Raw genomic sequence first — 12,825 nt, 5'->3', positions numbered from 1 at the left:
CACACACATATGGTCACCTTATTTTTGATAAAGGAGGCAAGAATATACAATGGAGAAAACACAGCCTCTTCAATAAGTGGTACTGGGAAAACTGGACAGCTACATGTAAAAGAATGAAATTAGAACACTCCCTAACAACATACACAAAAATAAACTCAAAGTGGATTAAAGACCTAAATGTAAGGCCAGAAACTATCAAACTCTTAGAGGAAAACATAGGCAGAACACTCTATAACATAAATCACAGCAAGATCCTTTTTGACCCACCTCCTAGAGAAACGGAAATAAAAACAAAAATAAACAAATGGGACCTAATGAAACTTCAAAGCTTTTCACAGCAAAGGAAACCATAAACAAGATGAAAAGACAACCCACAGAATGGGAGAAAATATTTGCAAATGAAGCAACTGACAAAGGATTAATCTACAAAATTTACAAGCAGCTCGTGCAGCTCAATATTAAAAAAACAAACAACCCAATCCAAAAATGGGTAGAAGACCTAAACAGACATTTCTCCAAAGAAGATATACAGATTGCCAGCAAACACATGAAACGATGCTCAACATCATTAATCATTACAGAAATGCAAATCAAAACTACAATGAGATATCACATCACACCAGTCAGAATGGCCATCATCAAAAAATCTACAATCAATGCTGGAGAGGGTGTGGAGAAAAGGGAACACTCTTGCACTGTTGGTGGGAATGTAAATTGATACAGCCACTACAGAGAACAGTATGGAGGTTCCTTAAAAAACTAAAAATAGAACTACCATATGACCCAGCAATCCCACTACTGGACGTATACCCTGAGAAAACCATAATTCAAAAAGAGTCATGTACAAAATATTCACTGCAGCTCTATTTACAATAGCCAGGACATGGAAGCAACCTAAGTGTCCATCGACAGATGAATGGATAAAGAAGATGTGGCACATATATACACTGGAATATTACTCAGCCATAAAAAGAAACCAAATTGAGTTATTTGTAGTGAGGTGGATGGACCTAGACTCTGTCATACAGAGTGAAGTAAGTCGAAAGAGAAAAACAAATTCCATATGCTTACACATATGTATGGAATCTGAAAAAAAAAAGAAAAAAAAGTGGTCATGAAGAACCCAGGGTCAGGACAGGAATAAAGACACAGACCTACTAGAGAATGGACTTGAGGACACGGGGAGGGGGAAGGGCAAGCTGGGACGAAGTGAGAGAGTGGCATGGACATGTGTACACTATCAAATGTAGAACTGATAGCTAGTGTGAAATAGCCGCATAGCACAGGGAGATCAGCTCGGTGCTTTGTGACCACTTAGAGGAGTGGGATAGGGACGGTGGGAGTGAGATGCAAGAGGGAGGGCATATGAGGATATATGTATATGTATAGCTGATTCATTTTGTTATAAAGCAGAAACTTACACACCATTGTAAAAAAAATAATTAAAAAAAAATTTTTTTAAAAGATGGAACTCCTGGGCTTCCCTGGTGGTGCACTGGTTGAGAGTCCGCCTGCCGATGCACGGGACACAGGTTCGTGACCCGATCCGGGAAGATCCCACATGCCGCGGAGCAGCTGCGCCTGTGAGCCATGGCCGCTGAGCCTGCGCATTCGGAGCCTGTGCTCCGCAACGGGAGAGGCCACAACAGTGAGAGGCCCGCGTACCGCAAAAAAAAAAAAAAAAAAAAAAAAAAGATGGAGCTCCAGTCATCTGAAGGCTTGACTGGGGCTGAGGATTAAAAAAAAAAAAACACCACTGTAGCTATACTCAAAGTGTCAGTAATAACCCAATAAAGAAACTAAGGCTCAGAATGCTTATGACTAGCTCAAAACTATGCAGGATTTCAGGCCACATATCTGGACTTCTTTTCATTTCAGAAAACAAGGTAGAACCAATCAATTAATCAAATGTTTATTACAAACCTCTGCAATCCTTTTCTATTTAAAACTTCTACTCTTGCATCTCAACATTATTTTTCTTTTTAAAACTGATTTTATTCCTCATCTACCTAGCACTGTTCCCGTTTCAACTGTATTTCTAATCAATTTTCAACAACAGAAAAATATTCTGTTTTAAATGAGCTGAAATTTACCTCTCCGCCCCCCAAAAAATCAAAAGCCTCACTTAAAAGTAGGAAACTTTCTAATATACATGTGTATACTAGCAAAAATAAATTTACTACTGCATTTCCCTGCAAAAAAAAAAAAAAAAAATGAGGCCAAAAGACATGTCAGTTAACTAAATAAAAGCAGGCATGACAAGAGAGTTGAACAACAAAAATTCTCACTGAAGAAGGTTTAAATCATTATTTATATGTAACCAAAACAATAAAAACAAAAATTACTATAAGCAAATAGAACTCTCACTTTATATTTCCTTCTAAAATGTTAAAAGGTACATCTCCTTGGCACCTCACAAAAGAAAAAAAAATCAACTTTTCCACAAGATTCACTGAGCTCATTTACATTTTTCAAAATGACATAATTTGAGTTTTTTAGAAGTGAGAACACAAACCCAAAAGAAAAAAGCACTATCATGCAAGACAATTTGTAGCAATAACCCAATAATCTAGATACCTAATCTAGCAATATCAAGAACTCAGAAAGAAAAAATACATTTCTGAGCAATGGAACTCAGAACATGCATTCATCTGATTCCTCAAGAAGTCCTCTTGATATCTAGTTCTCTTAGCTTAGATATAATTCTGGTAAGTTTGGCTATCAGGTCAGAAGAAGCAAATCAAAAGATGAGAAAGTGCTGCCAGCAGTAATAACAAAAAGTAAGCAAAAATACAGTTGAATGGAAAAAAATCTGTTAAAAAATACACTACTTCAAGACTTACTGTAAAGCTACAGCACTCAAGATAGTATGGTGTTGGCTAAGGAACAGACAAATAGATCAATTAACAGAATAGAGAGCCCAGAAATAGACCCACATAAATATAGTCAGCTGATCTCTGACAAAGAAGCAAAGGCAATACAAGGGAGCAAAGATAAGTCTTTTTAACAAATGGTGCTAAAACAACTAAGCATCCACATGTAAAAAAATGAATCTAGACACAGAACTTACACCATTCACCATTCAAAAATTAACCAAAATGGATAAGACACCTGAACGTAAAACACAAAATTACAAAGTTCCTAGAAGATAACATAGGAGAAAATCTAGATGACCCGGGGTTTGGCAATGATTTTTTAGATATAATACCATAAGCACAATACATGAAAGAAATAATCGATGAGTTGGACTTCATTAAAACTTCCACTCTGCAAAAGACACCATCGAGAGAATAAAAAGATAAGCCACAGGCTGGGAGAATATATTTGCAAAAGACACATCTCATAAAAAACTGTTATCCAAAATAGACAAAGAACTCTTAAAATTCAACAATAAGAAAACAAACAAATTGATTAAAATGGGCCAAAGACCTTAACAGACACCTCACCAAAGAAGATATGCAGATGACAAATAAGCATATGAAAAGATGCTCCATATCATAGGTCATCAGGAAATTCAAATTAAAATGAGGTAACACTACACACCTATTAGAATGGTATAAATCCAGAACACTAACAATACCAAATGTTGGTGAGAATGTTGAGCAACAAGAATTCTCATTCATTGGTAGTGGGAATGCAAAATGGTATAGCATTTTGGAAGACAATTTGGGGGCTTCTTACAAAACTAAACACACTCATACCACATGATCCAGCAACAGAGCTCCTTGGTATTTACACAAAGGAGTTGAAAACTTATGTTTATACAAAAACTACACAAGGTTGTTTATAGCAGCTTTAGTCATAATTGCCAAAACTCGGAAGCAATGAAGAGGTCCTTCAGTAGGTGAATGGATAAATAATCTGTGTTATCTCCAGACAATGGAATATTACTCAGCACTAAAAGAAATGAGCTATCAAGCAATTAAAAAACATGGAGGAAACTTCACTGCATATTACTAAGTGAAAGAAGCCAATCTGAAAAGGCTACATACTGTATGATTCCAACTATATGGCATCTGGAAAAGGCAGAACTATGGAGACAGGAAAAAGACTAGTGGTTGTCCGGGGCTGGAGAGAGGGAGGGATAAGGTGAAGCATAGAGGACGCTTAGAAAGTGAAACTACTCTGTAGGACACTATAATGGTAAATACATGTCATTATAAATTTGTCCAAACCCAGATAATATACAACACCAAGAGTGAACGTTAAAGTAAACTATGGACTCTAGGCAATAATGATGTGTCAGTGTAGGTTCATCAATTATAACAAATGTACCACTCTGGCGTGATAGTATGATAGTGAGCACGGGTGGGGACAGGGGTAAAAGAGAAACCTCTGTACCTTCTGCCTAATTTTGCTGTGAATTTAAAACAGCTCTAAAAATAATGTTATTCTTAAAAACACACTACTATTCAAATGCATTTTCTCTAAACTTTAAAAAATATATATACTAACATTCTCCAAATGACCTTGAAGGTATCACTATATAATAGTAATCGTACAAAAATTATGACACTGAAATATCAAGAAAACATCAATTAGGTTTATCATACTTTGTTTCAAAAAGCAAGGAATTGTGTAATACATTTTTAAACTGTTAAAATGTAATCATAAAATGTAAATACATGTTTTTAAACTGTTAAAAAGCTGTTTGGGAGGCTTAAAGAGTAGGCCTCAGGATTGGAGCAATTAGCTGGAAATTATATGAAACACATCACAGAATGATAGCACAGAAAGAAGGCATTTTTGTAACACCATAATTCTGTGATTACTTCTCTCCCACTCTGAAAGCTTACCACTTAGGGGCTTGAAATATCATTTTTCTATGGAACACAGATTTTTCTTAACACTTACAAAGCAACTGGCAACTTATTCCTCAAATCCTAGTCTTTTTATTCATGAATACTCAATAATATTTAAAAATAAAAGACCATTTTATTTCAAGACTCTTACTAAAGAGAAATACATTTCTCTTATTTACTTAATTTCAAATCACTTCAATTAAGACATAAAAGAAAAAAAAGTAATCCAAAGGAAGATTATAAAATGAGGTTTAAAGCACTTGACAAAAAAAAATAGCCTTTAAAAAGATATTAAAAAGAAGATACTTGATGAGACACAATTAAATAACAATTCAACCTGACAGTACTAAAGAATGCTTCCATTAAAGCAGACCAAGGAAATCCACATCTGTCACATGCAGCTTTATTGAGATTTCATCTTGATAAGTGACTTCAGGAGGTATATGAAAGGTGTACAAATGAATCACTACATCTGCCTTCTGAACAGAAATCACCTAATTAAGATCAATAGACACACACCACAGGAATAAAGATGCTAAATTCAATGTGATTTTACACTATTCCTCCATATTATTATGTTAAGGGACAACTCTTTCCTTTTGGAATCTGATACAGTGTCCATCTCCACAAAGGAAAAATACATATAAACCTGCACAAATGTTCCTCTGACCAAATTCTCTATTTTGAAAAGTTCATGTGAGTAGGAAGTCCTTGAATGCACAAGAGTGAATGAATGAATAAGAAGGCTTTAAAAGTAACAACCAAAGTTCAGGTGAAGCAGGAAAGGAAGAAATTATATATACACAAATTAAAATCAGCACTAAAAGGTCATGTTTTCACTGTTCTTTTTTCTTAATCTCTTCCTGACTCTTCACAAAGCCAAGCGCTCTAAACTCAAAACACCACTAAATATTCCATGTTCACAGCCATCTCAAACTTACAGAATACTTTAACTCTTCAGCACTCAAACTCACTCTACATTAGTTTACTCTTAATTTTAAAAAAAAGGAAATCACGTAATCTGTCAAATAAATTTTCTATTTTTACCCATCTACTCCCAAGTTCTACATCAAAACTGAGAAGCAGGGCTTTTACAAATGAGAGAAAGTAAGGATTAAAACTTTTGTTCTTTGCAGTACTTGCCAAAGAAATAATTTTTTGTTTTCTTCCTGAAAGAAGAGTAAAAAGAGATTATTACAATAGTTAAATGCCATTTCCCAAGCTCTGAAGGCTTTTCCTAACAAGGACAAACATATCAGACTTATTTTGCCCTTTCTACAAATAGAATGCTGTTACATTTACCATTGTTCAGATAAAGAACACCAGGCCAGAAGGAAGTCGTGACTTCATGGCTCACAATAAAATGGTGGTGAACCTTTGTTAGTTGTTATAAAACAGTCTTAACAACTACCATGAAATGAAAATTTCTCACAGACACTGTTCATATAAACACAGATGTGCCTGGTTTTAACTGAAGAGACAATCCTGAAAGTTGTATATCTACCCAATCATATTTTAAATCTATCAGGAAAGTTTGCTATTGAAAAGTACTTGCTCAAATGCCACCTGAAATGTAACTACTACTGACTTTTCTTAAAGAAAGGCAAACCTACATTTTCATGTATGTCAAACACCTGAAAAAATACCATGAGCCTACTATCAGGTAAGCCGTCAGGGGAAGATGCCAAGTGCTATTTAGTTCTGATTGAGATGCAGAAGCATGGAAACACAGTGGGCAGCAGATAGGTCTGGGGAGAATGGTTAGAGAAGAAGCTAAGACTAGGAGTTACAGGTTGGATTAGATGACTTCTAAGGTTCTGGACAAATTGTGATTGTATTGTAAGGTACATCTGAGCAGTGACAGTGGATAAGTACTGATCAGTTTACATTCCTGTCTATTCTCCCTTGTAAGTGAGATGTTAGATTTAGAATCTAAAAGCAGAAAATTAAGTTATTAGACTTCCTGTGATATAAAAACTGACCATGATTTAAGACTTAGGAATAACCTATTGTAAACACAACCTAGAACTGATTTTTTTAGAAACACACAAAAGTAATTTGATGGGAAAGAATATGATATCATAAAAAGAATATCTCAATCCCTATCTCACACCATACAAAAAATGAATTCTAGATGGCAGAAGAAAACACAAAAATGTTCTCATTACAAGGGGTAAAGATTTCTTAGGATTTAAAAAGTAGTAATCATAAAAGAAAAATTTGATAAATTAGACTTCATAAATATTTACAACTTTTGCTCATCAATTGTCAACACTAGGAAAATGACTAGACAAGCCACAGACTAGAAGACAATGTCCACAGAGCTTGTATTTGCCAAAGGACTTATATCAGAATATATAAAGAATTCCTACACATCAACAATAAAATGATGTACACAACACAAAAGAAGACATACAAGTGGTCAATAAACACATGAAAAGTGCTCACAATCATTAGTCACAGTAAAATACAATACCACTACACAAATTCACCAGAATGGCTAGAATGAAAAAGACCAACAACACCAAATGTTGTCAAGAATGTGAAACAAACAGAACTCTCATTCACTGCTGGTAGAAACAGAAAATGGTATGAATGTTTTGGGGAAATGACTGACAGGTTCCTATAAAGTCAGTACCTACAATATGACCCAACAATTCCAATCTTAGGCATTTACCCAAAAGAACTGAAAACATATGTGTGCTGGAAGATCTGCAAGGATGCCATAGCAGTTTTATTCATAATAGCAAAATACAGTTAATAATCAAAATGTTCATCAACGTTAGGATGGATAAACAATTTGTGGTATATTCATATTTATGCAATGGAATACTACTCCGTTGCACAGGAACAAACCCTAATCAACTTAGATGAATCTCCTACATATTAGACTGAACAAAAGAAGTCATATGATTTCATTTATAAGAATTAGAGTAAGCAAAACTAACCTATGGTGATAGAAATCAGATCAACAGTTGCTTTTGTAGACACTGAGGAACAGCAAGAGGGAAGTCTAAGGAGTGAATAGTGTTCTAAATCTTGGTAGACTTGTGGGTTATATAGCTGTATACATTTATTAATACTCATATAAGTTATACACTCAAACGTTGTGTACTTTACTCAATGTATATTTTACTTGAGTCTTTTTTTTTGGCTGTGTTGGGTCTTTGTTGCTGTACACAGGCTTTCTCTAGTTGTGGCAAGCGAGGGCTACTCTTCATTGTGGTGCACGGGCTTCTCACTGCAGTGGCTTCCCTTGTTGCGGAGCATGGGCTCTAGGTGCATGGGCTTCAGTGGTTGTGGTATGCAGGCTCAGTAGTTGTGGCTTGCGGGCTCTAGAGCGCAGGCTCAGTAGCTGTGGTGCACGGGCTTAGTTGCTCCGCGGCATGTGGGATCTTCCCAGACCAGGGCTTGAACCTGTGTCCCCTGCATTGGCAGGTGGATTCCTAACCACTGCACCGCCAGGGAAGTCCTACTTGAGTCAATTTTAAAAAGGACTCTTCAATAAAATAAGAATTACAAATATCACAATTCTAGTAAGCTTACATTAACACAGTGTTATCAGTTACCAATTCTGAAACTACATTCTGAGTATCCTAGGCTTCTAAAAATGAGTAAATATACTAGAGTAGTGGTAGCCAGATTTCTCAATGTTGACAAAGGAAGATATAAATATAGAAAAGGGAAGGGAATTACAAATATGAAAAGGAGGGAATCCTACTTTGTGCTGTTAGACTGAAATTAGAAGTATCAGTATAAACTCATAGTTTTTAATAGATATTAACATGTGTATAAATGCATACACATGTGTAGGCATATTTGTACATGTACATAAATGTGTGTTGTATATACACACAAATGAGTATATATGTGTATATTCACACACAGACATATACACATTTCCTAGTTCTGCTACAGAAAGGCCTTAGAAACAATAACATACTAGGAGCAATAAATAAACCTAGTGTTCCAAAATCTTGGTTTCTACATACCATTATCCAATAAAAGGAACCAGGGCTTCTTAGAAAAATGTTGTATCTGTGCTAGAGCCAGAAACTATAAGATGAGCCTGGAACAACTTGTTGCACAAGACAAGAAAGAAGTTTTCCAAGAATCATGAGAACATGCCAAAGGAACAGCCAAACCAGCTTGACAGAGCAACCAGTAGCCAAATCTGGGACGATCTGAGCATCAAAATAAATAATGATATAAATAATGATAGTAATGGACTATAATACACCCAGTTAAGAATCCATGAGTCCATGAGTCCATAATGATGTAAGTCAATAAATAAGGGAAGAATGGAAAGCTTTTGCCTAGACTAGAATGAAACTAGTAAATTCATAAGGAATGATGGAGTTAGAAAATCATCAATTGATATTAAATCTAGTGGGTAAAACTTTGATGAGAAACAACATATTTACATAATCTCAAAAACTGACTTAGAAAATATTTTCTAACTACAAAGGGAAAATAAGAAACTTTTAAGTGGAGAAACTTAGCAGTCACTACCCTAAGCAAGTGATCAAAGCTACTTGGAACCAAGCAACATGTGCCTTCTGACATGGTGCACTGAGAACACATCACTTCTATGATACTTGTGCTAAAACTGGATACCCAAATATAATCATGAAGAAATATGAGACAGCTTCAAACACAGGACATGCTACAAAACAAACCGTTCTCTACAAAAATATTAAGTTCATGAACCATAGAAAGGCAAGGAACTGTCCCAGATGAAAGGAAACTAAAGAGATAGGACGATTAGGTGAAATACGTGATCCTGGATTGGATCCTGGACCAGGGAAAAAAAAAGCTATAAGAAACCCTGTGCAGTTGATATTCTACCCTTTTTACAAATAAGGAAGCCTCTTAAAATGGTTAAATAATAGCTAGTACAAAGTAAAGAGTACCTGTAAGATATGTATTCTCAGTATACAATGTATTAGGCAGGTGGCTACCTCCCTTGACAGCTGTATCAAAGAGTTATAGTCTCAATCAACAACCTTTACACACATTAAATGCAGTTAAAATTAAGTATTCTCTCATATTCCTTAAAAGAAATAATCAAATGGATCACCCTAAGTGTATCAAAGTTGAATATTTCAAGTAAAATAAAAAAGATATAGTGAATATAAGGATATCTGTCATTCACTTATTTTAAAGCAACTTACTTTAAAAGACTTATTAAATGTAAATGAAAGTAAACTCGTTAGATGTGATAAATAAAAATTACAACAGAAGCGATTGTAACCTGCAAAAACTGAACCATAATAACAAATAAAACCCCACACTATTAGCGTACTGAGTTCAAACTTCCATACTTACAAAAGGTACACATACCTTTTCCTAAATGTGTGTTTATGCTCATATATCTAGCTGTTCCTGTAAGGCTCTTATGTTCTCTGTATGGTATGTGTTTCTTTGTCTCTGGATCAATATATTCCTTTGCCAAACCAAAATCTATAATATGAATAACTTGCTGGGTTTTGTTTCCTGGTCGTCCTATTAAGAAGTTCTCAGGCTTCACATCTCTGTATATCAAGTTCTTTGAATGGACGTACTCCATGCGAGAAATCTTGATTCAAAAAAAAAAAGATACATTTTATTTTAGGCTTTGACTAGCATAAAATAGTATGATAGAGGCAAGACAATTTTTACAATGAAAACAACATTAAGAAGAAAAAATCAGAAATTGTTTCAACCCTTTAAAAGAAACATGATATCACTCTATAGTTTCTTAAATATATGTCCAATTATGATTAAATACCTTTGCTTTTTACTATTTTGGTCACTTATAAAGAAAAGTGCTTGAATTTTATGAATTCCTTTCTTATCAGGAAGCCTGATTCAATCAACACTTTCAGATGATGCTACCTTATAGAATTAAAAAGCTTTACTAACACAAAATCTTGAACTCAAAAATATAAACAGATATATTCACAAAGTTGCAATTTATTCTTCCTTATCTGTTCAATAATGGAGTAAGTTTTATAATTACACTAAAGAAAAAGAGTCTAAACTGTTAAATAAAAAGAATTAACAGAGCCCTTTGTTATCTTTTTTATAACTTGTTTACTTTTTCCTTAGGTATTAAACATTTAAAAAGATCTTGAGACTAGAAAACTTTGGAATACAACTCTAATAATAATATAATACATTTTTATTCATTGCTTTACACATTCTCAAATAATGTTTATTGTATAAACTGTCAGAAAACAGAATATTACAAATAATAAAAGTGCTTCATTTAATGATATTCATGGTTGACAATACAATGTAAGTGAACACAGTCACTCAAGCCATTTTAGTTTGTTAACAAATTTTGGATCATATAACATATACTATTCTATGACCTATACTTCTCATTAACAATATATTATGAGCATTTTCCAGGTCATGAAACATTCTTTTTTTTTTTTTTGTGGTACGCAGGCCTCTCACTGTTGTGGCCTCTCCCGTTGCGGAGCACAGGCTCCGGACGCGCAGGCTCAGCGGCCATGGCTCACGGGCCTAGCCGCTCCACAGCATGTGGGATCTTCCCAGACCGGGGCACAAACCCGTGTCCCCTGCATCGGCAGGCGGACTCTCAACCACTGCTCCACCAGGGAAGACCGAAACATTCTTTTAATATACACTTCTTAGTGGCTGCATATTATTTTATGGCTATTAATAATTTATCCAACTAACACTGTTATTTCTGTGCATTCGGGTTGTTTCCCACTTTATTATAGACGTCTTTGCACAACAAGCTTTAAGTACATCTGAATACTTCCATTGGATAAATCTGTAGAAGTAATGAGTCAACAGATAAAAACAATTTTAAGACTTCTGCAGCATATACTTACTGGCATTTATTTCAAAACTGCCTTAAAATTATCCTCTTAAGTTATTTCCCCATAGGCTCCCTGAAATTTAAATGATTTTTAAGACTTTCTCATTAGTTTGTTTCTTCTTTTTCTAGGCCATTTTAATTTATTACCAAGATTAAAAACCCATGTTTCTGAAGGTTCTCTTCTCTAAGTATTCATTTTCGACATGAAAAGAGTGCTGGAAACAACTTAATTCTCAAACTGAGCATTCTGACCTTAAAGTAGTAAGATATTAATTTTTTCATACAAATAAAATACACCTGATTCAGTTATTTTAAGTTACAGTCATCCTAAAAGGACAATGATATGAAAAGCAGACATATTTTAATTAGGTCAAATGCTGTGGAAGATAATGTCACAAAATTTTAAACTTTCAGTGCAAATTAGTGACCAAACGAACCACACAATTGTTCAAACAGTTTCAAAACATCCTGCTTTACTTACCAGTTGGATAGCTATCATGAGAACCGTTTTAAGAGAAAATGTTCTGTCACACAAATCAAACAAATCTTCCAAACTAGGTCCCAGCAGTTCCAGCACCATAGCGTTGTATTTCCCACAAGGGCCAAAATAGTAAACTTGAGGTATACCATCTGGAGGAAAAGAATAACAATAAACAATTTTTTAATAACGTTGTAGCTTCAAGAACTGCCGCAGTATTTTAATTTTTTCCATACAAACAATAAACTTCTCCTGACCCAGCCTCGTCCCTCCCTATACCTTCTCCTTCATGTTCACAGAGTAGCCTGGTTACACTTCTACTGAACCTGCATTACTGAACTACATTATAAACAGTGCTTCATTGTTGGTCTCCACCAACCTCACTATAGAAAGGAACTGTGCCCTTGAGCCTTGTATTTCCATGGCCTACAGAAATGCTTGGCACATAGGAAAGATCTTATTTTTATTGAACAAAGGAGTTACTGCACTCTTTCATAACCCTGTGGTAGGCATAATGTTAAGTTCAACCCCCAAGATTTCCATCCTCTGGTGTACACAACCCATATAATCCTTTCCCCCCAAGTGTGGGCAAGATTCCCAGATTTCACTCTTGTCATTAGATTATGTTATATGGCAAAGGTAACAAAATTAAGATCCCTGTTAGTGGAGGTTAAATTAATCAAAAGGGAGATTATTCTGTTGGGCATGAC

At 35.0% G+C, this 12,825-nt stretch overlaps 1 protein-coding gene across 6 annotated transcripts in view; it reads right to left on the bottom strand.

Annotated features, from left to right (window-relative positions):
* CSNK1G3 (casein kinase 1 gamma 3) overlaps positions 1-12,825 on the bottom strand; it is a 124,395-nt gene that overhangs the window by 36,872 nt on the left and 74,698 nt on the right. For all 6 annotated transcript variants that reach the window (XM_060093291.1, XM_060093288.1, XM_060093292.1 and 3 more), the window contains exons 5-6: positions 12,119-12,267; positions 10,146-10,380 (exon numbers count right to left, since the gene is read on the bottom strand). In XM_060093291.1, the coding sequence (XP_059949274.1) occupies positions 10,146-10,380; positions 12,119-12,267 (384 nt within the window). The remainder of the gene's footprint in view (positions 1-10,145; positions 10,381-12,118; positions 12,268-12,825) is intronic.

This window comes from Mesoplodon densirostris, chromosome 3, assembly GCF_025265405.1.
Source record: "Mesoplodon densirostris isolate mMesDen1 chromosome 3, mMesDen1 primary haplotype, whole genome shotgun sequence".
NCBI classification, from domain to species: domain Eukaryota; kingdom Metazoa; phylum Chordata; class Mammalia; order Artiodactyla; family Ziphiidae; genus Mesoplodon; species Mesoplodon densirostris.
Note: the sequence above shows the minus strand (reverse complement) of the source record. Positions and strands in the feature narration are given on the sequence as shown.